This window comes from Rhynchophorus ferrugineus, unplaced genomic scaffold (genome assembly GCF_030347505.1).
Source record: "Rhynchophorus ferrugineus isolate W39M unplaced genomic scaffold, kcgeb_rfMv2 rfM7, whole genome shotgun sequence".
In the NCBI taxonomy this organism is placed as follows: Eukaryota; Metazoa; Arthropoda; class Insecta; order Coleoptera; family Curculionidae; genus Rhynchophorus; species Rhynchophorus ferrugineus.
The window spans coordinates 33,838,524-33,852,601 of record NW_027472586.1 but is presented as its reverse complement, the minus strand read 5'-3'; the positions used below and the strand labels follow the sequence as shown (position 1 = coordinate 33,852,601).

Genomic DNA, 14,078 nt, shown 5'->3' with positions numbered 1-14,078 from the left:
TATTTCGACTCCTATTTATATATGAAACGTTTAGGGTGCGCTTTCTAGCGTTTATATTCGAGAGCTAATAAAATAGTTAAAGGGTAGTGATGTTTGTGAACTGACTGAGCTATTACCTGGTAGTCTAATCTGATGCTCAATACTATAATGACTTTGGGATTTAAAAATAAAGTTCATAACATTCGTTATTTGTTTATTATTTTATACAAATTTGCATAATCTTTATATTTGCCTTCAGTTTTTCTTGAAGGTTTCTGTGTGATCTCTATTATTTCAGATACACGTGTCAATGGAGTGTTATGGAAGACGGGAAAAAGCACTTACATTTGAATTTTACTTTCCATTTTGGTAACGAATTATGGACGTCATATTTTGTGGTCTTAGTCACCAATACATTAATTTGGAATTCGATTATATTGATGGATAATACCCACTGGAGGTTTTGTGATCTGTGATTATGGAGATATTTTCTTTTTGTGTTAATTTCTACTGGTTGACTGTCTTCTACGATTTAATTAGTTTCATAAAATGGTGATTTCGTTCACAGAGTGTTCCAGTTTTCTCACTTTAATCTAATTCGAGTATGGGATAAATACATTATTATGTATTTCGCAAAATTAAAATAAAATTGGACTACTTAAGGAACTCAAATTATATACTTACAAAGTAGTTCTTATAAATAAGTTCATGTGGCCTGACTCACTTTGATATTTTGATTTCCTGCGAGTTATAACACTTCTGCAGCACTGATATTTAATAACCTTATTTCATTTTAAAACAAAAATATTCGTGTTCGTCAAACAGGTAGCTTCACAAATCCATGTGACTTCGAGGCCGTCGTGTAATTAATCGTACAATTTGGTTTTAGCATCGTTGGATTATACTTGGCCTGATCCCACTATCATCACTTGATATGTCTTTAAAAGAGGGTGTGTGTGAGCTCGCTAATTGACGTAAAGTTAGTTAGCATAGCATTCGAATATCGTTCCGATATCTATCCTTCAAGTAATTAATATCCCAGTATCCAGGAATTTCTATGGCCCGTTGATGGCGCTGATTTGAAGGCGGTTTGTTCTTTTGCGTAAGTGGACCCTAGATTCACATTACAGAAGGACAATCCATTAAGATTATTCAGATTCAGATATTTTATCAACCGGAGCTCAAAATTTGTAGTCCTTATCTGTATAATATGTTATTATATCGCTAGCGAATAAACGATATCTAACATGACTTGGGATAACTTGACTGACTGAATTAAAAAATTAAATTGCTATTAGAAACCATAAAAGGCTGGTGTAAAAATTCTGCGGTACCCCATTAGTTTGTTGAAACAGAGGCTGAATGTGGCAAGAGAATGAAGATATTTAAAAAGGCTGAAATAGTCGGATACCTTTAGGATGGCCAGAAAAACTGCGATGGTGTGATCCTCATTAAGCTATCCATAAAATCACATTCTATTCGCAGAATATGATCGATGGTGGAAATCCCCTTAGTGGTGTTTGTTTATAAGCCTTTTTGGCCTATAAAATTTGGTCATGCTTTCCAATATTTTATATACGGTGTTACCGTACGGTAGCCTACAGGTGAGCACCGTCATATCACAGGTTTATGAACAGGAATTAAAATAGATATTAAGATAATTTCGAACCCGATCCCCTGTCCATATTTAGTTATAGAGATCTAGTAAGAGTTGCAACTGGTCAGGTGGTAATTTCTTGGGCTTTTCTCATGTCATATTATCCTGGGGAAGTGTCTCTTGTAGGGTTACTGGAGAGGATTTTATTACCTAATATGACAACGACTCGTCATAATATGAAAGAGAACATCGTATGTTGTATAATAAATGTTTATAGTACATTGCTTATGTGAAAAGTGCTTTTTCTCGAGGTCTATAAAAGTGGGTCTCCGTGGAGGCGATGGCCTCCTTATTGGATCCATATTTCCGGCCGGCCACTGACTATTACAAGTTCAAAGAAAACATTTTTACAAGGAAAAAAAGTCGCACAACTCCAAATCTGGAGAATACGGTGGATGGGTCGACAGTTCGTAGCCCGATTTGACCGTGGCGAGTGCGGAGGTGTGAGCCGGTGCGTTGACATGCTGCAAGAGCACTTGCTTCTTCGCCGAATGAGGCCTTTTTTTCTACAATTCGGCATAGTCAAGCCCTGTGATCGTTTTGCTCCTCTCCAGGTTGTCGGTGTAGATCACACCTTGTGAAGCCCAGAAAATGGTGGTAATAGCCTTTTCAGTCAACAGCACAGTCTCCACCTCCTTCGGAGCACGTTCGCCGGTTGAAGTCCACTGTTTCGACTATTCCTTGGTCTCTGGTATGTACCAGAGGATCAATATTTCGTCGACGGTCACGAAACGACACAGAATCTCTTTTGGATTGCGGTTAAGGCCACGTGAGTCATGGCGAGACATTGTGGATTTAAAGAACAATAGCTACCGTGCAATATAGCTTCGCAGCATACCGTGACGTAGTCTTGGATAATGGCGTCCTGCGGAACGCAGTGTTCCTGTCGCAGTTTTTCGCCTAAAGTCACGGTCAGTGTTAATTTTTTTTATAACATCTTTATTAGATAGCCTTAGTACAATTTTAATTTACAATCAATTTATTACTACTCTTCCTATGTACTTAGATTAATTAACAAGCAAGACGAGTGCGAAAATACATCAGTATATATTCCTCAATTATAAAATTATAATTATTTATTAATTATTAACTTATAGCTATAGTTTACACTAAATGTATACACTTTATATAAGTTCGTATGGTTTTGTTCGCTTCAATCTCCTGACATTCTACGCGCTGTCCAGCAGTTGTATTGCTTCCACGTTAGTATGATTTAGTAATCTTCTTTCGTGATTCAAGGCGAAATCTTGCATAACTTCTCAAATCCATTTAATTTCCAGGTTTCGTACAGTTCTTCGTTGGTTACATAGCGATAGGCATTGGTAATCAATGGAAGAACCTTGTTTTGACAGCGTTGTATGACTAGTTGATTTGAATATTTAGTGAAACCCCATATTTGCACCACATAGGTCCAAATTGGCTTTATAATTGTATTATAGATCAACCTCTTTAATTTTAGATCAAGTTGAGAGTACCTTCCGACTAACCAGTAGAGCCGTTTTATTTTGGTTCTAATGTGTTTTGCATTTTGTCTAACGTGATGTTTCCAATTTGATCTACCGTCAAGATGGATTCCAAGGTATTTAGCTGATTTTGCTTGAGCAATCGGGCATCCATTGAGTGAAATAATCAAGTTTCTCGAATTTTTCGACCCTGAACTGACTGAATTTCTGTCTCATTTCAGTCTGGAATTCTTTGAGCAATTTCATCATGTCGACGATAGTTGGCTCGTTGGCCGCGGCTTTCTGCAGTTTCGTATCTATTTGTTTATCATTTGATATTTTGGTGGTGGTTATATTTTTGACCGATGGTCTTGCGGTTTCTTTTTGCAGACCTTTTTCATTACACAACACGCATGTCGCTACACTATTGCGTTTTTTTCTGTATAGAATTGTGTGATGTTTGCCGGCACATTTCACACATCTTGGTTCCTTATTGCAAAATTTTTTAATGTATCCAAGTTTATGTTTTGTGTCATGTCTACGTAAAACAACGTAAAAGTTTTAATTTGTTTATCACCATTTACATTCGTTTTCTTTTTCGTTATAGGCGTGACGGTCACTACCTACGTCGTGCCCGCAAGCCCATAATTCCGATTTAATATCGTGTTGATTTGTTGTGGACGGTAATCCTCTAATGACTATTTTATACCACTTATCACTTTTTAACTGAGAAGTGTGGTATTCGAGTTAATTGAATTAATTGTTTTTTTTTTCATCTCAGTGAGAGCTTTTTTAAATTTCTGTAGTGCGTTTCATTAATTACAAAGGGCATGGTTAGACAAAGCTTTAGACTGCACTCGGTGAGAGGCTTACCTTTATCGGACGGGGCAGAGGGATTTTGTCTTCTTGCTTCTTTTTTTTTAATGTTTATAGCACTTTTTGCGACTGGCGAAGGTGTCATCTCTGACTTTCTTTTTGACTTAAATTTTTTTTTTCACTGACTTTCACTTTTTCCCTTTTTGGAAAACGTGGAACGTCTTTTGTATGAGAACACGTATTTACTTTAATACGTTAATACGGGTTACGTTAATATCATTGTTAGACAAAGCTTTAAACTGCACTCGGTCAGAGGCTACTCCCTTTATTTCTGATCTAAATAAATTAAAATTGCCAACATTGCTTACCTTGATCGGAGGGGGCAGAGGGATTTTGTCTTCTTGCTTCTTTTTTTTTTAATATTTATACCACTTTTTGCGATTGGCGAAGGCGTCATCTGAGACTTCTTCCTCTTTTTATCCTTCTTGTTTGTTACTTCGGTCCAGTCAGACTGTTCCCCTACCTCTAATGCTAGTTCGTCTTCATCCGTGTAGTAGTCTTCTGCATAATTAGTATGCCTTTTTGGTGTATCTTGCGTGTGACCTTGCAGTTGCAAACGGATAGCAGCCATATCCTTAGATAATTGCAACAGTTGTTGGTTCAGACGCTCATTATTCGTTCTTAATTCCTTGTTTTCTTTCAATAATATATTCAAATCCATGTTGTTGTCCATGATGTTATAATTAAATGTTTTTTTTTCACTAACTTTCACTTTTTCCCTTTTTTGGAAAACGTAGAACGTCTTTTGTTTGAGAGCACGTATTTCCTTCACTTTGGGTTGGCCGTTTTACCGTATCCTGGAATTTCTTTGAAACCGTTAACCGAAGTTGGCCGTAAAAAATATATAGATGTATTTTTATTTGATATTTACAGATACTCGTTTTCGGGAAGGAAAAAACACGTCTTGATTTTATGAAGGTCGGGGCCGAGCTGTGTTAAAATTGAAGAAGAATTAATGGAAACTGTGCGAATTTAATTAAATTTCCTCATTAAATTATCTAACTGAACTCGCCGTGAGTCTTTTTCTTTTAAGATATCACCTCTCAATTACCTCTTACTAGCCATCTGTGAGATAAACATTATCATTTCAGATTCGAATTCGTGACTGCATCACCTCACGAAGCTGCCTCCCATTTTGGGACTGCGTCAAACACTGCTCTCAATTGGTCTCACGGTTACGCTTGTTATCCAAAGTGAAAAAACGTGGCACCCATCACGCCGACAGCTTTCTCATGCTTAAAATTTCGTGCACGGAGTCTTTTGTTGGCCTACTGTCTCTGTTATCTCGCAGAGTTTCAACGGGCGATCTGTGAGTACGATATCGTGAACTTTTGTCATATTATCGTGCGTGACACCTGGCCGTGGCTTCAGCAAACCCCTCCAAAGAAACGTTAAATTCGTTCGATGCACGACCCTTTGATTGCGCTGACGAAAAGCACCATGCGGCCTGCGCCTTTGCGGGTACCCAGAAACAGAGACAATTACCAACGGCGTATTGTTGGGCCTTTACCTTTTAGATTTTTGCATGATCTTAAAGAAAAATAATAGCATTTTGTGGCTACAACTATAAAATTATAAATAAAACGTTTTAGTTGTGGTTATGGTGTATGTTAATAATTATAATCATACATAAACGCCACCGAATTGTGACAGCGTGTCTAGTGCTTTTGTGACTTTTTCTACCCTTGTATGCATTGTACGTTGAACACCGTCGGAGGTTGGAGATATGAGCGCATAACTTTATTTATTTATTTGTGAGTTTAGCACTACCCTAGAGCTGGGGTGGCAAACTTTTATGCATCAACGTCTAATTTTTCTAAATAAATGTTTAGTGAATCCACAAACATGCCGTCAAATAATTTTATCTTCGTGATTATTGGGACACAAATAATAGAAAATACTATCAAGTTTTTATCAACTCTTTATTTATCACATAAAATATTGTACAGACGTATAAAAATAAATTACACGCGTACGTAATTGAAATCAGAAGTAATATAAGTGTACCATCTGTTGTTGCAGATTAGACGACAAATAACTTATGATAGCGTTCAGTGATATTAGTTTTAGCAGAGTGCATGCTGAACTGGAGTCATGTGTCTTGACGCTCTATATATATCTGAAAATAATGACAGGAATTATCGTAGATGAAAATATGATTAAAATGACACGGGCTAGCGTAAAATAGCTTCTCATATGTGTCTGGTAACGAATTCCACGCTTCCACTATTTCGTTATTGGTATTTTACTTATATTGTTTATCAGTACTTCTATTTTAATTGATTTCAACTTTTTCCTCGTTTCGATAAATTTTTGAATCCATGTTATCGAATGACATCACATCAGGGTACATAATGAACTTGAGTAATTCTGATAATTCTTGGAATTGAAAAAATCCAACCGAAGTAACCTTGATTGAATTATTTTTTTTTTCAATTTTGGAAAATACTTGTAATAAATTTCTTGTCAAAATATCGTCTATGAAAGCATAAATTTAGCTTCAAAAACGCAAATCAGATCTACCATGATGATAATTGTTTTATTTGAATCTTGAATGGAGGTAAGATGAAATGAATCAGTGGTTGTTTACATGGGTGTGACCGATATTTTATTGATGTAATATAAAAAGTAAATTTACAAATAGATAAAAAAGTTTGCAGCAGACAGTGGCACGTCTGAACTGAGCGCTGGCCAGTCATTGAAAGGAATGAAAGTACCCTTCTATAATATCCCAGATAAACGTCTCGGAGTTTCCAGATATTCGTTATCGTGTAATAGTTGGCGCTACTTGCACCCCGTCTCTGTTCAACATCTGGGTATTTATATTTCTGGGTATTTTGTAGACCGTTATTCCACGCTGTAAAATTCGACTGCCTCAAGATCGTTACAAATCGCTGGTGTATGTATGTAGAAACATCAATTGTGTAAGCGATATTACATCGCCTCTGGGTATTCTTCAATTATTCGGACTTTTTGCAAAAAGAGTCTGATTATTTCCAAGCAATAAACAAATCTTAGAAAAACGTTCTCGCGGTTCAACTAACGCACATTGTTATAAATTAGTAAGCTATACATAGTAAGTAGTTTACACCGAGCTGACTCCATCCAACAAAGCATCAAACTTTCGTTTCTTTAAAGCCTGTGACGAAGTGAGGCTGACATTTTTTGTGACTATCGTCATTACATTATCAAAAGATCTTAAACCGCTCTTAGTCCACAAGTCTTGTTGATGAGTAATGCAGTTGAATTTACGAATGAAATGTCCTTATTTTCTTCATACCCACTATACTTGGAACAACTTTATTCCAAATCAATTTCTTCCTCGGTGTGTCGTATGCAAATATATGTTCCCGTTGTAGTAATTAGTAACTATGTTATCGCAATTAATTCTTCCTTAGTGATATTTACCAAGCAACATCGGGCGAAAACAATTAAACGTGCAGATCTAGTGACTTGGACTAACATACTTAATCATGTCAACTATTTATTTCTATCAAATTAATTGCGACTACTATAAGTAACTACTAGCCGTATTAAATAATATTAAAAATCGTAAATATAACACAAACATACTTCAAAGCACATTTGATTCAACGAAATCGACTATTAGGCTATACGTATACGTCACTATCACACGCGTGCCATTAGTGTGCCATAGCTTCCCTAGAGCAAGCAACTCTAGTGGAAGGATCTTGCATGTCCACCTTTCCACTATCTCATTGAACATCCACTATCGTTGGTATTGGATTAGGAGCTCGCACGTCACATTATGGATTTCAAGAAGAGCGCGACGAAACGCCCAGCTAGCCGAATGAACTCAGGGAAGACAAAAGACGGGACCGTAGCCGAGGTAGCAGAATTACCACGAGATCAGTTTTCCAGTGACTTTACCGTTGAGAAAATGAACCAGGGGAAGTCAATGGGAAGAAAGGAAAAATATAGTACGAGGTAACAAGGCATCTCAAACGCGAACGAACGGAGGAGAGACGCCGATGAGCGTATTAGGGAGGAAGAAGAGTTGCGTGGTCTACAAGAGAACCAACAAATGGAGGGACGGCAACCAGCCGACCAAGACACCAGCTGGTGCTACTACCGCAACTGGGGACAAGCCGGTCTGTCCCAGGTACGCCGACGATCAATGAACGCCATTGATCGAAAGACGCTAGGCGATGCATCAATCGTGACCAGGGACCAGTAAGTCCATTACAGATACGCTATGACTTAGAAGACGCCGGCCTACGCATTCGCCGTGATTCGAGGGAGACAACTAGGTGCGCTGATTAGAAGCCAGTGCAGCGGCCGTAGCCCGAGGCCTACCCTATAGCGACACATACCAACCAGGTCGATGAACTCCAGTCGGTAGGTACATCAACGACCGAGGCCCGTCAGTCAGCCACGACCGGGGAGGCGTCCATCCGATTGTATATCGCAGCCGAGACTCTCCAACAGACCAGTCTACCCCAGCATCAGGCATACTACGAGCCTCAAGCTCCTACAAGATACCTGCCCTGGGATGCAGCATAGGAAGGACCCTCGAACTGATCTCAGGAGGCGAAACATTGGGAAGATCTATTAATAACAAGCCAACGCCAATGTGGGAGCAGCACACCGGCCACCCAAGGGGGTACCAGTCACTCAGTATTCAAACTACGATGAGTACCCACCATCATCAGAGGGATCATCATTCAGGAGACCACTACGATGTGTATCAGTCAAGCCGCCATACCAGGCCGAATCTTATGAAGACTGGCCACAACAGGAGAGCATCACGAGTTAGGCCACCAAGATAGTTGCAACACCCACAAACTAGTTGCTATTCGAGGGAACCCTACCAGTCCACTTTCAAGGGGAGTTCCAGCAGCCCGGTCAGAAGAGGCGTCACCAACCTAGTTCACAATCTATCCAAGGTGTGGTACAACTCTCTAGACGAGTACTAGGGGTCGAAACTTGCACTGAGTGAAGTTTTTTCCAGACATGTGGAGACTGCTAACCAAGAAGAAGCTGCCGGATGAAACCATGGTGTACTAGTTCGATATAAAGAACATTCTCACAAAGAAATGCGAACTGAGTGGGTCAAATGCGGTAACCTATATTATAGACGGGTTGCCCAAGTCACTCCACGGACCAGCTAAAGCCGGCAACTACCAACCCCTATAAGCATTATTTCAGGGCTTCATCAGCGAAATGGACGACTCAGGGCCAGGACCGCAACCAGTTACAGCATACATATGCAACAAAACAGGTCACATGGCTCGAATGTGTAGAGGTATACCACACTCGTTGAACAATAGTAGCAAGCCTATAACTATGGAACCACCCAGACGTACCGAACAGAAACACCCCTCATTCCCCACAATCGGTCGCAGCCAAGCAGGCGTACAGTTTCCAATTGAGAGGGCGGGGAATGGTGTTGGCTTCGTAAAATGAGCCGCTGTAAAAACCCTCCGCAGGCAAGTAAACGATTCATACTTCATTTCAGTCAAAATACAGGGCGCGGTATTTCGGGTATATCTGCATACAGGCAGCCAAATGAACGATAATTTTTAGTTAGCGAGAAGGTTAAATCTACGACTTGAAACTCCGGACACATACATCAAAGGATTTGGCAACCAAAGAACGGACGCGCGTGATAAAAGATTAATTGGGGTTCCCTGGAGTCCACACCACATTTGGTAAAGACAGAAATGGGTAACGTAAACATTATTATAAGTCAACAGATAATCAATTATGGCGACATAGAAATGAAAATTCGTGAAGGAAAAGTGACGAAGTAATGCAACAAGGTGGAAACGAAAAGCAACGATCAAGCAAATGAGCACAAGGTGCCAAGGTACAAACGGTACATACCGTGGAAATCACCTTAAACACTACAGCAGTAGTGAGAGTTGAAGTGCATGCGCCAAATCTTAATAATTCCTCCAAAAATTAAATCACCTCCACAGTATTCGCAGCAGAACCAATGTTTGAAATGACTCACAAATATCAAAACAAACTGTAATCAGGGGGTATGAAATACGGGAAAAGCAAATGAATGAGTGCAGAAACTATAAACAAATCGCCTAGTTGCTAAAGAAAGACACACTGCTTAAATGGGAAGAAAAACAAAGGCAAACATTCAATGAAATGATAAAAATCCTGACAGAAAAACCTTAGCTATCCATTTTTGACAGTGGACTATTGACCGAGCTGAACACACGCTAGTTCAAAAGGTATCACATCTATTTTATCGTAGAAACATGGCGACAACTTGAAGTCAGTGATGTATTATAGTAGAGTTACTACAAAAGAAGAGAGTGTACCATTGATGTGAACTAGAAACCCTTGCAGTCGTAGAATCAATCAAACGTTTCAATATTTACTTGACAGTCATCAACTTCAAGATTGTGACAGATTGCAGCGCTGTCCGGCTGACATTTAGCAAAAAGGATACTACCATATACCAAATGGTACATGTTGATGCTCTCTCCCGAAACGTACAAACAGCGAACATCCTCAAAATTGATTGCGTAGACGACTGGGTATATTGTCTCCAATCACAAGATGCAGAATTACGAAAAATTAAAACAGACTAAATCAAAAGAACGTAGGTAAAGAATTGAAAAACACTTATGTCGAGAAAAATCACAGATTGTACCGCAGACAGCGGACCGACAAAAAAACTTATACCCATATCTGCTAGATTTTCTTTCATGAGGAAATACTACGACGATATTGGTCAAATGGGAAAAACTAATAAAATTCTGGTTCAACAAGATGGCAAGGTTTATAAAAAATATATTAATTCTTGTAACAAGGAAAACATGGAAAGAAAGGTTTTCTTCACACTATAAAAAAAGAACCGCAGAAGATTTTACGATTCACTTATGACTCGGGACGGGACGGAATTAATACACCACTTATGGCCTTGGAACAAAAGAGCTTTATTTTGATCCCTGGTAATTTATACCCATTCTATACAAGTCACAGCGCCCTCTACTAACTTTTCTTCCTCCTTTCTATACTGGCTCTTGTATCGAGACAAGTCATAAATCTGACAGAAGACACTTAGATTCATGTGGGTCCGTTCGTAAAGGGCTCCGGAGTCGCATATATAATAACAATTGTATATTTCTACTCGAAGTTGTGTTTCGCCAGACCAACTAAAACGACTAACACAAAAGAATTAGTACATAACCTGCGTGATTCGTTTAGCATGTTTGTAATCCCAAGTAGAATAATTTCAGATCAAAGTAAGGCATTTAAGTCCAAAGATTTCAGAGAATTTTGCATAGAATTCAAAAACAAACACTGTAGCACCCCTTAGGTCAAATGGTCAAGTTGAAAGGTATAAATCAAATATTACTGAACGGAATTAATATATCTATTACAAATAAGCACGAATGGAACGAAAAAGAACCACGAATAGTGTTATGGATAAACAACACGGAAAACGCCCCACACAAACTAATGTTGGCAGTGAACCAGAAATAAATCGTAAGGGAGATCAAGAAAAAGCTACAGCTACGATGAATAAGCAAAGCCAACAAAAGAAGAAGCAATTTGATTGACAAAGGAGACATAGCCGAAAATATAAACCAGTTGATCTAGTCTTATAATCAGGAGCAGGAACAGAGTCGAAACTAAATAGAAAGACAGGGATTTGATTCGGAGGATCCTAGAAAATAACCAAGGCATAGGTAATGACCGGTATGCAATTGTACCACTGGAAGGTATTAATGAATACAAGAATTACAAAGCAAGAGTCTCAGCCGAATAATTAAGAATTTTTAAAGGTGGACCCAGTGAATCGGAAGCCAGCAGCACAGCAGGTTTAATTAACCTACTAAAAACATACTAGGTAGCCGGAAAGTAGCAACTATTTATAAACACATATAAGATTAATATAACGTTTCAGCATGACATATACTCATATTTACTGTTACAGAGACTTAGGTAAATAAAGATCAGTAGAACAAGGTAGATTAACAAATTCTTGTAGAGCAGATGGCCCACTCTGGACACACAATAAAATAACAACAAATAAAAATTGAATATAATAAAGAAGGGAAGGAAATGAGGTAAGTCGACTAAGTATACAAGTGCTAAGAGATTTGTTTCAATTATATAAAAATGGGGACGAGGGATTCTGAGGAGACCCGGCGATAAAGTCTTGCGGGGTCAATATGGCCGAATGTTGAATATTCAAACAATTAGGTGGCGGCCTTAGGTGTATATACATGGTTGCATAAGAAGACGTTAGCCGTTTAAAAATATAAAATGTATAAGCGCCACGGCGTATAGTCGTGTTAAAGCCACCCGGACGAGATGCAAATCTTGATTCAGTCTGTGTTGTGACTTTGACCGAACTGACTGTAAAGTGTAAATATAGAGCGACTCAGTTGAACCCACCGTGTGTTTTAATTATTCAATCACCTTCACCAAACCAGTTTTATAAAATCCTTTCCTAACAAAATGCAATTTATTTTGACTCACACATTTCCTATAAAATGACTTATCAATATAATTGTTTATCGGTACCTCATTTGTGCTATTTATTAGTACTACGATCCGTCAGTACAATTAATTATCCGTACTGTTAGTTGCCTACGCTGTCGTGAAGATATACTTTAAATTACATTAAACTATTGAATTTTATATTTTATTAATCTTATATGCAAGTTTGTAATAAATGAGTAACTGATAAAGTTGTTAGTTGATAACATGTAACATTTAATTTTATAAATAAGGTAGGTAGTGTAGATAATTAATTATTATTAACTATAATATTTAAAATAATAAATGTCAATTATAAACATTTTCATTTTTAATTCAATTAAGCACTAATCGGTGTATAATAATTTCCTTGGTTAATGTGTCTAATATATGATCGGAGATACATAGATATGAAAAACATACCTTTTCCAAATTTAAACCATTAAAAATGGGAAACTGTAGCCTTCTGAAGGTTCTCCTATACATTTTTTAGTCAAAATGATTGCTTCAAAAATATTTCTGGTGATTCTTTTTGATGACCAAATGTGTAACGTTGCGAAATTAATGCGGGTTCTAACATAATGGAAGATGATGTGGGTGTAAACAGAAGAGTAATAATTGGTGGACCAATTCTAAACCCAGGATTATGTGGTGGCATTTCTGCATATTACATTGCGGAAAAACAATTTCGAGTCATTTGTGGCCCACGATGGACACAGATAATGAGCATAATAAAATAACAACAAACAAAAATAGAATATAATAAAGAGGGATAAGTGAACTAAGTATACAAATATTAAGAATTTTGTTTCAATTATAGAACAATGGGAAACACCAAGGTCAAAGGATGCAGAGGAGGTCGGCGATAAAGTCTTGCGAGGTCATGATGGCCGAATGTTCGATATTTAAACAAATAGATGGTGGCGCCTACATGTGACGGCCTCCTGTATATATATGGTTGAATAAGAAGGCGTTAGCGTAATCGTTTAAAAATATAAAATGTAGAAACGTCACGGCGTATACTCGTGTTAAAAGCCACCCGGACGAGACGCAAATCTTGATTCAGTCTGTGTTGTGACTTTGACCGAACTGACTGTAAAGTGTAAATATAGAGCGACTCAGTTGAACCCATCGTGTGTTTTAATTATTCAATCACCTTCACCAAACCAGTTTTATAAAATCCTTTCCTAACAAAATGCAATTTATTTTGACTCACACATTTCCTATAAAATGACTTATCAATATAATTGTTTATCGGTACCTCATTTGTGCTATTTATTAGTACTACGATCCGTCAGTGCAATTAATTATCCGTACTGTTAGTTACCAGCCAGTTAGGCAATAGTTCTGCCTATGTTGTGGTGAAGATATACTTTAAATTACATTAAACTATTAAATTTGATATTTTATTAATCCTATATACAAATTTGTAATAAATGTGTAAGTGACAAAGTTGTTAGTTAATAACATGTGATATTTCATTTTATAAATGGTAAACATTTTCAATTTTAATTCAATTAATCACTAATCGGTGTATAATAATATCCTTGGTTAATCTGTTTAATATATGATCGGAGATACATAGATTTGAGCATGCAACATGTAGTTGCCCATAAGAAAAACGTGGATTTTTCAAATGTAAACCACAAACG

General features: G+C 37.7%; 1 protein-coding gene and 2 long non-coding RNA genes across 3 annotated transcripts; 2 read left to right on the top strand and 1 right to left on the bottom strand.

Moving 5' to 3' along the window:
* The first annotated feature begins 2,353 nt into the window (after positions 1–2,353).
* On the top strand, positions 2,354–13,557 carry LOC143199844 (uncharacterized). Its single transcript, XR_013006558.1, has 2 exons — positions 2,354–2,547; positions 13,247–13,557. It is a non-coding gene; the product is annotated as an uncharacterized LOC143199844 (long non-coding RNA).
* LOC143199840 (uncharacterized) lies at positions 3,708–4,774 on the bottom strand. Its single transcript, XM_076409966.1, has 2 exons — positions 4,359–4,774; positions 3,708–4,049 (listed from the first exon to the last, which is right to left on the bottom strand). Exons 1-2 carry the CDS (start codon positions 4,625–4,627, stop codon positions 3,851–3,853), a joined length of 468 nt encoding a protein of 155 aa, XP_076266081.1. The 5' UTR covers positions 4,628–4,774; the 3' UTR covers positions 3,708–3,850.
* On the top strand, positions 11,523–12,016 carry LOC143199850 (uncharacterized). Its single transcript, XR_013006565.1, has 3 exons — positions 11,523–11,663; positions 11,727–11,791; positions 11,879–12,016. It is a non-coding gene; the product is annotated as an uncharacterized LOC143199850 (long non-coding RNA).
* Positions 13,558–14,078: the final 521 nt, after the last annotated feature.

Excerpts from the sequence above, each read along its gene's own strand:
- LOC143199840 (XM_076409966.1), bottom strand. The coding sequence starts at position 4,627 with ATGGACAACAACATGGATTTGAATATATTATTGAAAGAAAACAAGGAA. Across the intron at positions 4,050-4,358 it reads AAGGATAAAAAGAGGAAGAA|AAAGTCAGAGATGACACCTT; the intron begins GTCTCAGATGAC and ends TAAGTCAAAAAG.